The sequence below is a fragment of the Dermochelys coriacea genome, chromosome 2, assembly GCF_009764565.3.
Source record: "Dermochelys coriacea isolate rDerCor1 chromosome 2, rDerCor1.pri.v4, whole genome shotgun sequence".
Classification (NCBI taxonomy): domain Eukaryota; kingdom Metazoa; phylum Chordata; order Testudines; family Dermochelyidae; genus Dermochelys; species Dermochelys coriacea.
The window spans coordinates 142959613-142976155 of NC_050069.1; the positions used below are offsets into that span (position 1 = coordinate 142959613).

Below are 16543 nucleotides of genomic sequence, written 5' to 3' on the forward strand. Positions count from 1 at the left end.
ATTGGAAGCTGAGAGTAGTTGTAGACATTTTATGTGAAGTAAACAGAAGACAGGAAGGTCTGAGGTCTAACCAAGGATGTCTCATTTGGGATACTAGCCCTGACCCTACTAAATTATTGTTCTCAGCATTTTAGTGGAATTAAAAAACAAATTAAAAAAACCTCACTGCTTTAAAGTGACAAAAGCTGAAAGGTATACTTGATCAAGTGGACACAAGTTCTATCTAGTTAGAAGCAATATAGGTTTCAGGAGCTACAGAAGAGCAGAATAAATTCTGCCTCTTGTTCCATAACCCTATCACCCGATTTCTCCCGAGTTAACATAGCTGTGGGAGATTTTCTGAAGTGAAAAACATGTTATTTCTATTTATAAGAGCAGACACAAAGCCTACCCCAACTCCAGATGTGCTTGACAATTAGCTAAACACAACCAATACAGATGGAACACTTAAGTAAATAAAATATTTTATTTAAGAGTCATTATCCTAGCCAAAAATCATCTGTATGAAAATACCAGCCCCATGCCCTGAGTTAAACATTTGTGTCAAAGAGTCAAGAAAGTGCCACATCTGCTTATGTTCGTATCTTTTTGTGCTCAGCTGGAACTCAAACTGTTAATGTTTTATTTTCTCTAAAAGTCAGAAGCAATAATAATACATAGCTGTTTTCATACACAAACCTCAAAGTATGTACTGAACTCTAGCCTCTGTATATGAGGGTAAGACATTCCACCCCAAGTTTAGTTTTCAGTGACTGGCCATAACAATGCAAGTAATCCAGGAGATAAGAGGAGGAAGAATAACTTGGTACATTTGATTCAGGTCTCTGGATCATTTACATGGACCGCAAAGCTAAAATTCAGTAAGCCCAGAAACATTCTGAATGCAGCATCAGGAATTCTACAGATTGATGTGGTCAGCACTGAATTTGCCTGTTAGTTTCATTACCTCATAAGACATAGTGATGAGACCTTTTTATTAACCTATCACTACACACATGAAGTGTGGCTGACACATCTGTGGACAGCAATGGGAGGGGACTGCGTAGCTCTGAGGTAAGTAAGTATAACTTTCTTATTGAGTGTTCTCAGAAGATGGTGTAGAACAATTGCTCTTCCTCCCTGTGGGCACTGCTGAGATGTTCTAGAGCAGGGGTGGGCAAACTTTTTGGCCTGAGGGCCACATCTGGGAATAGAAATTGTATGATGGGCCATGAATGCTCACAAAATTGTAGTTGGGGTGCAGAAAAGGGTGAGGGCTCTGGTTGGGGGTGCAGGCTCCAAGGTAGGGCCAGAAATGAGGAGTTCAAGGTTGCAGGAGGGGGCTCTGGGCTGACAGAACGGCTGCAGGGAGTCAGGGAGTGTGGGCTCCTGGGGTGGGGCTGGGGATGAGGGGTTTGCGGTGCAGAAGGGTGCTCCGGGCTGGGATCGAGGGGTTTGGAGGGCAGGAGGGGGATCAGGGCTGGGGCAGGGGGAGGCTCAGGGATGCAGGCTCTGGGTGGCGCTTACTTCAAGCAGCTGCTGGAAGCAGCAGCATGTCCCTTCTCTAGCTCCTATGTGGAGGCATGGCCAGGCAGCTCTGCTGCATGCTGCCCCATCTGCAGACACCACCCCTGCAGCTCCCATTGGAGCGACGGAGGAGGCCATTGGAACACGCAGGAGCTGGAGGGGGGCTATGCCACTGCTTCCGGGAGCCGTGTGGAATGGCCCCCAACCCTGCGCCCCAACTGGAGCGCCAGAGCGAGGCAAACTCCAGACCTCATTTCCTAGCGGGAGCTCGAGGGCCAGCTTAAAACGGCTGGCAGGCTGGATCTGGCCCGCAAGCTATGGTTTGCCCACCTCTGTTCTAGAGGATTCCCTTGTATCCCATTCCTGTTCAACAAGCATGGGGGGCCATCAAGGGCATGTTTACACAGCAGTATAAACCCGGGTCTGAGCCTAAGCTCAAGGCAAACCCCCCTTGCCTCCACACTGCAATTGTACTAACCTAGGGCTCAGACCCAGGATCTCAGGACCCTGCAAGGTCTGAACCCGAGTCAAGCGGGGGGAGATGGATGGGAGATTTCCGGAAAATCTCCACGCCAGATTTTAGCATTGAGAGGGAAGAAGATGAGGTAAGAAAGGATACAGCCATGGGTAGGAGAATGTATATAAGGAGCGAGGGCGGTGTGGATACTAGTCTAATAGGTTATAATGGCTGTAGAATGACTGTGCCTAATAGGGTACAAAATGTGAGCGAGGCCAAACAGCAAATATTAAGATGTTTATACACCAATGCGAGGAGTCTAGGTAACAAAATGGAGGAACTAGAGCTACTGGTGAAGGAAGTGAAACCAGATATTATAGGGATAACAGAAACATGGTGGAATAGTAGTCATGACTGGACTACAGGTATTGAAGGGTATGTGCTGTTTAGGAAAGACAGAAACAAAGGTAAAGGGGGTGGAGTAGCATTGTATATCAACGATGAGTTAGAATGTAAAGAAATAAGAAGCGATGCAATGGATAAGACAGAGTCTGTCTGGGCAAAAATTACATTGGGGAAGAAAACTAGTAAAGCCTCTCCTATGATAGTGCTTGGGGTGTGCTATAGACCTCCGGGATCTAATTTGGTTATGGATAGAGCCCTTTTTGATGTCTTTAATAAAGTAAATACTAATGGAAACTGCGTGATCATGGGAGACTTTAACTTCCCAGATATAGACTGGAGGACCAGTGCTAGTAATAATAATAGGGCTCAGATTTTCCTAGATGTGATAGCTGATGGATTCCTTCATCAAGTAGTTGCTGAACCGACTAGAGGGGATGCCATTTTAGATTTAATTTTGGTGAGTAGCGAGGACCTCATAGAAGAAATGGTTGTAGGGGACAATCTTGGCTCAAGTGATCATGAGCTAATTCAGTTCAAACTAAATGGAAGGATTAACAAAAATAAATCTGCAACTAGGGTTTTTGATTTCAAAAGGGCTGACTTTCAAAAATTAAGGCAATTGGTTAGGGAAGTGGATTGGACTGAAGAACTTATGGATCTAAAGGCAGTTGAGGCCTGGGATTACTTTAAATCAAAACTGCAGAAGCTATCGGAAGCCTGTATCCCAAGAAAGGGGAAAACATTCATAGGAAGGAGTTGTAGACCAACCTGGATGAGCAAGCATCTTAGAGAGGTGATTATGAAGAAGCAGAAAGCATACAGGGAGTGGAAGATGGGAGGGATCAGCAAGGAAACCTACCTAATTGAGGTCAGAAGATGTAGGGATAAAGTCAGAGAGGCTAAAAGTCGAGTAGAGTTGGACCTTGCAAAGGGAATTAAAACCAATAGTAAAAGGTTCTATAGCCATATAAATAAGAAGAAAACTAAGAAGGAAGAAGTGGGGCCGCTTAACACTGAGGATGGAGCGGAGGTTAAAGATAATCTAGGCATGGCCCAATATCTAAACAAATACTTTGCCTCAGTCTTTAATAAGGCTAAAGAGGATCTTGGGGATAATGGTAGCATGACAAATGGGAAGGAGGATATAGAGGTAGATATTACCATATCAGAGGTAGAAGCGAAACTGAAACAGCTTAATGGGACTAAATCAGGGGGCCCAGATAATCGTCATCCAAGAATATTAAAGGAATTGGCACCTGAAATTGCAAGCCCATTAGCAAGAATTTTTAATGAATCTGTAAACTCAGGAATAGTACCGAATGATTGGAGAATTGCTAATATAGTTCCTATTTTTAAGAAAGGAGAAAAAAAAGTGATCCAGGTAACTACAGGCCAGTTAGTTTGACATCTGTAGTATGCAAGGTCCTGGAAAAAATTTTGAAGGAGAAATTAGTTAAGGACATTGAAGTCAATGGTAAATGGGACAAAATACAACATGGTTTTACAAAAGGTAGATCGTGCCAAACCAACCTAATCTCCTTTTTTGAAAAAGTAACAGATTTTTTAGATAAAGGAAATGCAGTGGATCTAATTTACCTAGATTTCAGTAAGGCATTTGATACCGTGCCACATGGGGAATTATTAGTTAAATTGGAGAAGATGGGGATCAATATGAACATCAGAAGGTGGATAAGGAATTGGTTAAAGGGGAGACTGCAACGGGTCCTACTGAAAGGCGAACTGTCAGGTTGGAGGGAGGTTACCAGTGGAGTTCCTCAGGGATCGGTTTTGGGACCAATCTTATTTAATCTTTTTGTTACTGACCTTGGCACAAAAAGTGGGAGTGTGCTAATAAAGTTTGCAGATGATACAAAGCTGGGAGGTATTGCCAATTCGGAGAAGGATCGGGATATTATACAGGAGGATCTGGATGACCTTGTAAACTGGAGTAATAGTAATAGGATGAAATTTAATAGTGAGAAGTGTAAGGTTATGCATTTAGGGATTAATAACAAGAATTTTAGTTATAAGCTGGGGACGCATCAATTAGAAGTAACGGAAGAGGAGAAGGACCTTGGAGTATTGGTTGATCATAGGATGACTATGAGCTACCAATGTGATATGGCTGTGAAAAAAGCTAATGCGGTTTTGGGATGCATCAGGAGAGGCATTTCCAGTAGGGATAAGGAGGTTTTAGTACCGTTATACAAGGCACTGGTGAGACCTCACCTGGAATACTGTGTGCAGTTCTGGTCTCCCATGTTTAAAAAGGATGAATTCAAACTGGAGCAGGTACAGAGAAGGGCTACTAGGATGATCCGAGGAATGGAAAACTTGTCTTATGAAAGGAGACTTAAGGAGCTTGGCTTGTTTAGCCTAACTAAAAGAAGGTTGAGGGGAGATATGATTGCTCTCTATAAATATATCAGAGGGATAAATATAGGAGAGGGAGAGGAATTATTTAAGCTCAGCACCAATGTGGACACAAGAACAAATGGGTATAAACTGGCCACCAGGAAGTTTAGACTTGAAATCAGACGAAGGTTTTTAACCATCAGAGGAGTGAAGTTTTGGAATAACCTTCCAAGGGAAGCAGTGGGGGCAAAAGATCTATCTGGTTTTAAGATTCTACTCGATAAGTTTATGGAGGAGATGGTATGATGGGATAATGGGATTTTGGTAAGTAACTGATCTTTAAATATTATGGGTAAATAGGCCAAATCCCCTGAGATGGGATATTAGATGGATGGGATCTGAGTTACTATAGAAAATTCTTTCCTGGGTATCTGGCTGGTGAATCTTGCCCATATGCTCAGGGTTTAGCTGATTGCCATATTTGGGGTCGGGAAGGAATTTTCCTCCAGGGCAGATTGGAGAGGCCCTGGAGGTTTTTCGCCTTCCTCTGTAGCATGGGGCATGGTTGACTGGAGGGAAGCTTCTCTGCTCCTTGAAGTTTTGAACCATGATTTGAGGACTTCAATAGCTCAGACATGGGTGAGGTTTTTCATAGGAGTGGTGGGTGACATTCTGTGGCCTGCGCTGTGCAGGAGGTCGGACTAGATGATCAGAGTGGTCCCTTCTGACCTTAGTATCTATGAATCTATAAGCTAGGGCCAAGGGTCTGAGTCCTACTGCTTTCTTATGTACATGTGGCCTTGGCTTGACTTGGGTTCCGGGTGTCCTCCAGATATATCGCACCCTTACTGGTGGCAGAGTAATAGCACTGTAGGCAGCATCATTACTACTTGGCCAACCATGGTCCCCATTCCTGCTCCTCCTCCAACGATGGCTCCAGCTCCTGCTCCTCCTTGCTGCTGCGCAGCGCTTGCCTGGAGCAGGTGGCAAAGTAGCCAGGTCAGAGGTGACTCCTGGCTGTCGGGATATTGGGGGTCATCCCTCCACAGGCTGGGCTGAGCTGGGAGCTCCACTCAGTGGTGAGCTGCAGCCGGTTCGCGCGAACCAGTTGTTAAATTTAGAAACAATTTTAGAACTGGTTGTTACAGCTCCCTGAACTCCTGACCGGGGAGGCTCCCCTGGCCCCTCTCCTGCCTTCCCTCCTCTCGCAGAGCCTCAGCGTGCCACACCGCTGGCACCAGCGCTCTGGACCATTCCTGGGTAGCTCTGCAGCTCCTGTCGCTTTGACCAGCATGGTAAGGGGGCCGGGCCAGGAGGATGGGTTGGATAAGGGGCAGGGAGCGGTTGGAGGGGGCAGAGGTTCTGGGGGGGGTGGTCAAGAGACAGGGAATGGGGGAGGCTGGGTAGGTAGTCACCACCCCAGAAAGTCCCAGCCAGGCTGGGGCAGTGCCCCAGGCCAAGGAGGCCCCGATTCTCGGACCTAGGGAGGGTGCATGATGTAGGGCTCAGTGTTATAGAAGGGTGCTGTTGGAGAAGGGGCTCAGTGCTAGAGGGGGGATGCCTGGAGCAGCACCGTTTGGGGGCGTGGGGCTATGGAAGGGCTGCGGGGCCCCACATCCTGTCTCGGGGCAAGGGCCAGGCTGGAGCTGGTACCTGCGCTGCACAGCCATGCGGGCAGCCGCTCCGGGGCCCCGCGCACAGAGGCCAATCCAATGCCGCCTTGCTCAGCAGCCGAGCTCCATGCTGTTTCCTGCCTGGCCCAGGAAGCGCAACCGGCTGTGCTGGGCAGGGAGATCAGACACCATGTGACTGGGCGCCGCATAGGGCTGGGGAGCTAGGCCCCTGGCAGCAGCAGCCTCCTCTGCCCAGGAGCCAGGCAGGGCCGGCTGGTGCTATGGCTGGGGGCTGCCTTGGGCATGCTGGGGCAAGCCCACTGCCTCTCCCGCTCCTGCGCTGTGGGGCGTAAGAAGCACCATCAGTTGAACACCGGAGGCTGCTTCTGCTCCAGTGTTCAGCTGAGCTAGGGTTAGAAGACTTTAAACGGGGTGGTGACTCTGATGCAGTGTATATCCCACTAAGGGTGTTCCTCCTGAAGAGCGAGTGATCTTCAGCTTGCACAAGCACACTACTAGAAAGCCTCCAGGGTTTTCAGTGAAGACCGATATGGTCAAGCCATTTCACAAAGCCATTGTGCTACTCCCCACCCCACCCCAACCACACATTTATTTTCCATCACATTGCATGGCAATCAAGACCACTCCCTCTCACAAGCACTGTCCCCCCACCCTCTCTCCTCCCAAAATGAGCCAGTTTCCCCTCCCACCCCCAAGCAAATAATACCATTTATGTCAATGTCATTTGGCTGGAATAGTATCCAAGCTTGTCCATGAATGCAGACAGTATAATTTTCCCACAGTGCACCATGTTCCTAGGGCTAAAGCAGTGGTTCTCAAACTTTAGTTTTGGTGACCCCTTTCACACAGCAAGCCTCTGAGTGAGACTCCCCTTATAAATTAAAACCGCATTTTTTTATATTTAACACCATTATAAATGCTGGAGGTGAAGCAGGGTTTGGGGTGGAGGCTGACAGCTCAAGACCCCCCCCCACAACCTTGGGATCCCAAGGGGTCACGACCCCCAGTTTGAGAACCCCTGGGGGCTAGAGTCTCAACACTGGGGGGAAGGGGGCAACTAGATATGCCGGGATATGGTTACTTTGACTCAGATCTATGCACTGCAGTGTGGATGCCAAAGCCCTAGGTTTGAGCACAGTCAAAAAATTCTTAAAGTAGGGTTAAAATACAATGTAGACGCTTCAGCCCAGGTTCCTTGACATGAGTCAGCTGACTTGAGTCCCACTAGTCCAGAGGTTCTCAAACTTTTTTTTTTTTTTTTTTTTTTTTGCTGGAAGCCCCTTTGAAAATATTTCAGATTGTAACAATCCCCCCTGCCAAAAAAAAAAGTGATAGGAAATTACTGTACGTACTCATAGGAGCATACTCATGATATTGCCACCCCTACTTCTGCGCTGCTGCTGTGGCGGTGCTGCCTTCAGAGCTGAGTAGCCGGAGAGCGGCAGCCGCTGTACCCCCCTCCCATTCCCTCCAGCAATATTTTTTGTGATCTCATGACCCCTGTACAATAGTCTTGCAACCCCTTTTTGGGTCAGGACTCCCAGTTTGAGAAACACTGCACTAACCCAAGACTTGCATTGCTGTGCAGACATAGCCTAAGAAGCTTAGTTCTGAGGTAGTAATTTAATATACTGATGCCACTCAGCTTTTTTAATCACCCAATCCAATCAGTGCTGTTGAATGCCTAACCCAATGTTGGGGTCAGATTGGGACATAGATGAAAACTGGGTGCCTAAAACTCAATCCACATAAAATTGAAATAATGTTGGTAGGTTAGGGGAAGTAGCCAAATGATAGCGAAGCGGATGTCCACTGCCGATTAAGGACATTTGTCTGCCATTTATTCCATGGGCATGCAGCTTGGCTGTTGTGTTTTAACCTCAGTTGTGGCTGAGTGAAAACATAGAAGCAGAGTCCAAAAGTACTTTCAACCAAATGCATCTGAATGGGGCAATGTGACTTTTTCAGATGCAACCCTGCTAAAATAATCCAGAAGGCGGGCACCACTGTCTGAAGAATTGGGCACTTGGCTAGAAGTCAGGAGACCTGGGTTTTACTCCTAACTCTCAAAAAGAAAAGGAGTACTTGTGGCACCTTAGAGACTAACAAATTTTGTTAGTCTCTAAGGTGCCACAAGTACTCCTTTTCTTTTTGCGAATACAGACTAACACGGCTGCTACTCTGAACTCCTAACTCTGACACTGTGACCATGACCAAGTCACTTCACCGCTCTGTACCCTCATACACACTGTCTAACTTGCTCTATTTAGACAATATGGGACAGTCCCTGCCCCCAAAAGCTTACAATTTGTTTGTACAGTGTTTAGTACAATGGGATCCTAGCTTTGTTTGTGGCTTGTAAGTGCTACTGCAATCCTTAAACAAAATAATAATCCATATCTTTGTCGCCTGAAGACAGGATTACTGCAATGCACTCTACATGGGTATACAACTTAAATCAATTCAGAAACTTAAGCTGCCACATTTTGCACCAGCTTGTTTATTAAGGCCTTGTCTACACTGCCACTTTACAGCGCTGCAGCTTTCTCACTCAAGGGTGTGAAAAAACACCCCTGAGTGCTGCAAGTTTCAGCACTGTAAAGTGGCAGTGTAGATAGTGCACCAGCGCTGGTAGCTACTCCTTTCATGACGGTGGTTTTTTTTATAGCGCTGGGAGAGCTCTCTCCCTTGATTTCAAAGAAAGGAGGCTGTAGGTAATACATTCTCTGAAGGGCATGCTGCAATGCACATGAATTTGTGGAAGTTGCTGTAAAGGATGGAGTTATCTATGAGGGTGGGTGGAGAGTGGAATTCTGTGTTTTTTTAAGGAATTTTCTTTCTGGCTGTCAAAATAAGTTTGTGTAACTTGTGTCAAAGGGTGCTGAGAACTTTTGGATAGTTGTTTTTTATCACTGTAGAAATCCAAATATATACGCATATATTAGGCCTAACATAATCCAGACTATAAAGGCAACATTCAGCTTCAATCTATTCTGTCTCCTGAGGGCAACCACCTGGAATTAATTACACCCATTATTGCCTATACATTGCAACATTCAAAATGAGTTCTGGCTGCCTAACAAGTATAGTTTTCTACTTGTGTATACAGTTCTCATCTTCCCCTCTGTTTACACGCAATGTGCAGGGAAATGTATACTGTATATAGCTCTTTATCTTGACAAAAGTTGTTAAAGCCAGACTGCCTAACTATTTTTCTCTGCATACAACACCTCAGTCTACTATTTCCCCCATTAGAGAAATCTCTCTTCAGCATCCTGATGCCTAGAGTTGGAGATTAATATATTTACCTATAAACTAAAATTTAATTGCAAAGCAATAGGAGTATCCTCCACCGCTACAAACTGGATTTTGTTATACATGGAAGTTTTACCCTTTCGAAGTTCCTTTATAAAAGATACACATATGGATATGGCCATGTGGTGATGGGGTTTTGACAGTTTTATAGTGACATAATATAGTCCAGGGGTGGCAAACTTTTTGGCCCAAGGGCCACATCTGGGTATGAAAATTGTATGGCGGGCCATGAATGCTCACAAAACTGGGGGTTAGAGTGCGGGAGGGGGTGGGCTCCGCCTGGGGGTGCGGGCTCTGTGGTGGGGCAAGAAATGAGGAGTTCGGGGTGCGGAGAGGTCTCTGGACTGGGGCGGGGGGGAGAGGGCTCTGGCTGGGGGCACAGGTTCTGGGGTGGGGCTGGGGATGAGGGTTTGGGGGTACAGGAAGGTGCTCCAGCCTGCGAGCGAGGGGTTCGGAGGGCAGGAGGGGGATCAGGGCTAGGGTAGGGGAGCAAGAGGGGGTCAGGGGTGCAGGCTTTGGGCAGCGCTTGCCTCAAGCAGCTCCCAGAAGCAGCACCATGTCCCCCCTCCGGCTCCGATGTGGAGGTATGGCCAGGCGGCTCTATGCACTGCCCTGTCCGCAGGCGCCGCCCCTGAAGCTCCCATTGGCCACGGTTCCCAGCCAATGAGAGGTGGTGGGAGGGCACTTGGGGCAGGGGCAGAGTGTGGAACCCCCTGGCTACGCCTGCACATAGGAACCAGAGGGGGGACATGCCCCAGATGCCACGCAGAGTGGGGCAAGCTCTCTACCTCACTCCCTGGCTAGAGCGCCAGAGCGGGGCAAGCCCCCAGACCCTGCTCCCTAGTGGGAGCTTGAGGGATGGATTAAAATGTCTGGAGGGAGGGATGTGGCTCCCGGACCGTAGTTTGCATACCCCGATATAGCTCATTAGTGTGACCTTAACACCATCTGTTTAGAAAACATATAATCAGAGAATGCTAACTACAGTTTTAATCCAGCTTTTAAAGAATTATCAGCTATTACATTTCAACATATACCAATATACTGTTAACACGGGGGGCAAACTGATAACTGTAAGAGTGAACCAGGACTTGAAAGTCACTCATCCATTCCCCACAATTGAATGAGAAAATGCTACTTGTAAGTGCTATAGAAGTTCAAATGTTAAATTTAATCCTTTTGTATATACTATAGTAGTCCCCTTAAACCTCAAACACAATTGCGTCTCATCACACTACAACAGGGGTGGGCAAACTACGGCCCAGAGCCATTTTAAGCCGGCCCGCAAGCTGCACCACATGGCTCAGCCCCCTCCAGCCGGGGCGCTGGGTCGGGGTCCACACCACGCAGCTAGGCCCCACTCCAGCGCTCCAGCCAGGGCACGGGCGCCGCACCTCTTGGCTCCCTGATGCCACGGCATGGCCCCGCTCCGGCTCCTACGCGCTCCAATGGGAGCTAGAGTTGCAGTACCTGTGGATGGGGCAGCGTGCAGAGCTGCCTGGCCACACCTCCGCGTAGAAGCTGGAGAAGGGACAAGCAACTCCTTCCAGGAGCCACTTCAGGTAAGCACTGCTCCGAGCCTGCACCTCCTGAGCCTCTCCCCATACCCCAACCCCAGCCCTGAGCCCCATCCCGCTCTCCAAACCCCTCGCTCCCAGCCTGGAGCACCCTCCTGCACCCCAAACCTCTCATCCCCAGCCACACCCCAGAGCCTGCACCCCTGCCCCAGCCCTGATCCCCTTCCCGCCCTCCGAACCCCTTAGTCCCAGCCCACAGCATCCTCCGACACTCCAAACTCCTCATCCCAGGCCCGACCCCACCCCCAATTTTGTGAGCATTCATGGCCCACCGTACAATTTCTATTCCCTATCAGGTGTATCCCCTCAGTTCCTTCAACATTTACACACTCCCCCATCAGGAATGGGCTGCTGCCTATTATTTTGTTTATCCTCCTCAGGAGGCTATGCTCCATTGCTAGCACTAATAGCTTCCCACCTCCCTAAAACAACTATTTCCATGAGTCCCTCAGACCCTATTCTGTATATAAGCCCCAACCTCCATTGGGTGCAGCAGGAAGGCAACCAATGTTTCTGAGGTTTCTGACACACACTGCTGCTACTCAGTTAGCAGAGGTGAATCCATAAACATATCAGGTGCTACTGAGCAGCAAATCCTTTGCTCAGTTATGGAGCATATGTTCTGATGCCACTATGGTCTGAGATTGCAAAACTGTCATTCAGGTCTGCTCATTCTCTGACCCCAAATCATTCCCCTTTTCCACACCCTTCCCACCCCAGTTAGTCTCCCAACCCCATGATGCTCAGAGTCCAGAAATGAAGCAATAATAAGGCTACTGAGGATGTAAAGGTACTGCCATGGTGCGCCTCGGAAAGGGAGAGGCTGTTTGGGCCATGTTCACCTGAAGTCCTTCTGACTTTGCAGGGCAGCAAGAGGAAGCCTAGCTAGTCTCCATACCCTCATGATGCTATCAGACTCTACAGTTGTTGGTGAGTTATTTCTGGAGGAGGCTGAAGACTCTTAAAGGGAAACTCCCTGGAAATGAAAAATGGGTGCCAGTGTCTGAGCCCCAAAGTCCTAGCTTTGAGGGAGAGGACAAAATCTCTAAGTGTTTTGGATAGTCCTTCAGAGCAACAGTAGAGCTTGAGGGCAAATAAAGCTTCAGAGTAACATACAAACATACTAGATATAACCTATATACTGCACTCCAGAGGCCTACTGAAACAGCCCTAATGATTCTCAGTGTGCTAAAGAACTAGCCAGTCTGGCCTGGTCCACACTAGAAAAATTACCTGTTGCTGACAAGAGGTATCAGCAGCACACTGCAAGTTTAGAACATGGCTTTTCATGATCAACACCATTTCAGAAAACAATGAATAAAATGAAATTTATTCCAAGAAAGTCTTAACCAGGGTTTTCTCAAATGGTGCTGAACACTATGTATCCTGTTTTCCAAATGCAAATTTAGCTGTGCAGTTTAACCAGTGTTGGACCTGCTGCTGACAACTGGTGTCAGCAATGGATAATTTTTCTAGCGTAGATCTGACCTCTGACTTGACTCAATTCAATGTATTTGCTTTTATCTAGATGCTCATTTAAGTTTATTTCACTACTAAAAAAACTAGTGCAGTAATATTTTCTCTTTGCTCTGAGAGAATCCCATACTTTAATAAACAACATTACTGTTCTAAACAATCAGCTGAAACTTAAGATAAATTTGCAGTGCACTAAATCACAAGTCCAAAAATAGATATGGCCGTTATGAAGACAGTATAAACGACTAAGCAGTTATTTAACATTTGCAAATGAGCTTTTAACTGATTCTAAAGAGTCTGACTTTAGCATTAAGTGCTGAATGCATCGAGTCAACAACGAAGAAGCGCATGACCATGAAGTGCAGGTCCACTGATAGTCACCTACTCCTGTTTGTTAAAATAATTGCAGGAAGTTGTAGACTGCACCTATTTTATTTTATTTCCCAGTTTTCTAATGCTTTTTTTTTTTTGGAAGAAACAAATATAAAATACATGATTACTTTACTTTAAAACGACAGCCTTCATGCTATCAACATCACACACACCACTGAATAAGACTAGGAGTAAGGAGCAATGCCCCAGTGTGCAGTAAGTAGGTCCAACATTCATGAAGAAAAATGAAAACTAGTGCCTCTTGTCTTGATTTTTGTAGAGTTGTCAACAAATACCTTAACTGCATTTTTTTTTCTTTTTCACAAATTTACAGATAGTCTTTATTACACTTTTTCACAACCTCAAAACTCAACCCTCACAAAAAGAAAAGGAGTACTTGTGGCACCTTAGAGACTAACAAATTTATTTGAGCATAAGCTTTCGTGAGCTACAGCTCACTTCATCGGATGCATTGTTAGTCTCCAAGGTGCCACAAGTACTCCTTTTTCTTTTTGCGAAGACTAACACAGCTGCTACTCTGCAACTCTCACCAGTGATTTAACTGATTTTTTGAGAGAATAATAGTTTAAAAACTAAATAGCAAAAATACATCAGCTGCAGAAAGCCTACCAAAAAACCACTGGACAATCAGGGTGCTAATGAAGCACTCACAGCACACAAAGTCCTTGCAGAAAAGATAAATGAATTTTTTGCATTGGTTTTCACTGCAGAAGATTGAGCAAGATTCCCACACCTGAACCATTCTTTTTAGATGACAAGTCTGAGGAACTGTCCCAGATTAAGGAGTCAGAGGACGTTTTAGAACAAACTGATAAATTAAACATCAATAAGTCATCAAGATCAGATGGCATTCACTCAAGAGTTCTGAAGAAATTCAAATATAAAATTGCAGGACTACTATACTAATTGTGGTATGTAATGTATCACTTAAAACAGTACACCCACACCTTGAATACCGCATGCAATTCTGGATGCCCCATTTCAAAAAAATGGAAATGGTACAGAGAAGGGCAACAAAAATTATTAGGAGTATGGAACAGCTTCTACAGGAGGAAAAATTTTAAAAAATGGGATTATTCAGCTTAGAAGAGAGATGGCTAAGGAGAAATATGATAGAGATATATAACATCATGAATGGTGTGAAGACAGTGAATAGGGAAGCGTTATTTACTGCTTCACAAAACACAAGAACTAAGAGGTTAGCCAACAAAATGAATAGGCAGCGGTTCTGAAACAAGCATGAGGAAATACTACTTCACACAACAAACAGCCTGTGGAACTCTTTGCTGGGGATTTTGAGAAAGCCAAAAGTATAACTGGGTTCAAAAAAGAATTAGTTAAGTTCATGGAAGATATCCCCATCAATGACTGTTAAACATGATGGTAAGGGATGCAACCGCACGCTGTGTGCCCCCCTAAATCTCTGATTGCCATAAGCAGGGCACAGGTGACGGAGGGATGGGATCTCTGGACAAATTGCCATTTTTTGTTTATTCCCCCTGAAGCATCTGGTACTGGCCACTGACAGAAGACAGGACCCTGGGGCTAGAGACGTTGATCTAACCCAATATGGTTGCTCTTATATCTGTAGGGCCAGATCCACAAGGCAGGCTCACTCAAAGGCTGTCTAACATCACACAAAACAGCCAAAGAGGAGGCCCCTACGTTATAGCCTTTAGCCCAGTGGTTAGGGTACTTACTCACTGAAGACATGGGAAGCCACCAGTTCCAGTCTCCCCTCCTCCTGCTGAGGAAAAGGGATCTGGACATGGATCTGCCACCTCTCAGCTGAGAACCCTAACCACTTATATTGTTGACATTACCCAAGATTTGTATTTAAAAGAAACAGACCTTCCAAATCATCTTTCACTTTTAAGAATTACACAGAATGCATTTAGCTGTTCCCAAAAGCCGTAAGTAAAGATGCACCAAGTACCTTTCCCTACCACAAGATATTTGGGGGGCCGAGAATAGGCGAGATGTGACTGAATACACATGGCTGACGGTGGACAGCGGCACCTCTTACACAAGCTTTCCCCTCCCTTCGGGCGGAGTGACTTTGCTCTAGGCAGGCTGCGCTGCCGAGGGAACTGAAAGCGGCGCACTGGACTTGCACCGAAGCGGCCCCTTCTAGTCCGCTACAAGCGGAGTTTGCCGCCGAAGCGCCCGGCGCCCTTTGAACGCCAGCAGCGCCCGCCGCACCGGGGAGCTGAGCATCACCATAAACCCTGCGGCCGCCGGACCCCCCCTCGCACGGCGAGCCGCGTCCCCGGCCGGCCGCCCCGCCCACCCGCACCCGAGCCCGGCACGGCTCAGCTTAGGTGGGCCCCGCTGCCTACAGCCCCCAAGCGCCGGCTCCGGACTCACCCCCAACGCCGCAGCGGTTACATAAGAGACACCCCCTCCCCCGCCCCGCCGACACTGCCCAGACCCCCCCCGTCCTCCCGCAGCCGCCGCGAGGCACCTGCAGCCCTAGGCGCGGGGTGGGCGGCGGCCCCTCCCGAGCGTAACCCCCCCACCACAGCGGGCCCCCTTCCCGCCTGGCCCCCGCCCGCGGGGACGGGGCGATCGCGGCCAGCGAGCGCGTTACCTTCCTCGGCGGTCTCCATCTTGTCCGGCTGACGCAGCGCCGCGGCCGGCGGGCGGGTGGTGTGACCGCGGTGGGGCGGGGGCCGCGGGGTTCGCAGAGTGAGCACCATAGAGCCAGCCCGGCTGAGCGCAGCGGCCTAGAGCGCCGCGCTCGCCTCCAGCGCCCCCCGGCGGCCGCCTGCTGACCCAAAGGGGAGCGTCTCTGCGTGTGTGTGAGAGAGAGAGAGAGTGACTGCAATTCTCGGCGCGCCTGCCCCAAAGAGATACGTGTCCCGAGTAGAGGCCAGCAACACTCACGCCTACGCCTACGCCTACGCCTACGCCCCCCCCCACAACACGTGCGCACGCACATGCCAAGCCATACGCCCGGGCGTGAAGACACGCTAGTCAATGCTCGCCGCATGTCGTGGCGCGGGCACAAGCGTTTCCAAAAGAAGCGGATGCCTTCAGGTGCGGCTCAGAGACATGCTCCTCTCCACACACAGAGAGTGTTACCTCAAGGGGAATAAATAAGGCAACGCTTCAGAAAGGAAAACTTTCGAAATGGTCAAGGGGAGATAAAAGGAAAGCCCCTTTTCTCAGGAGGTGCAGACTCGACTCCCTCCTGTTTCTGTCACCAGTGGATTAATTTACAATAAGGGTGTCCCTCCCTCCTTGTGTAACGGAAATAAAATAAAGAGAAGACAAGGTGATATGGTGCAAACAAAGGTAAGCGTATTCAGGGGAAAGGTACAGAAAACTGGGAGAAATGGGGGGGGGGAGAAATACAAACCTAACCAGTACGATGAAGCAGTGACTGGCTTTAGGAGCTTGAAGCTCAGACCCGCAAAACCGCC

At 47.8% G+C, this 16543-nt stretch overlaps 1 protein-coding gene across 1 annotated transcript in view; it reads right to left on the bottom strand.

The window, feature by feature from the left end:
- Positions 1–16061, bottom strand: part of MARCHF6 (membrane associated ring-CH-type finger 6) — a 125734-nt gene extending 109673 nt beyond the window's left edge. The window contains exon 1 of the mRNA XM_038388762.2: positions 15709–16061. Within this exon, the coding sequence (XP_038244690.1) occupies positions 15709–15817 (109 nt within the window). The 5' untranslated portion in view covers positions 15818–16061. The remainder of the gene's footprint in view (positions 1–15708) is intronic.
- Between the last annotated feature and the right edge of the window lie 482 nt (positions 16062–16543).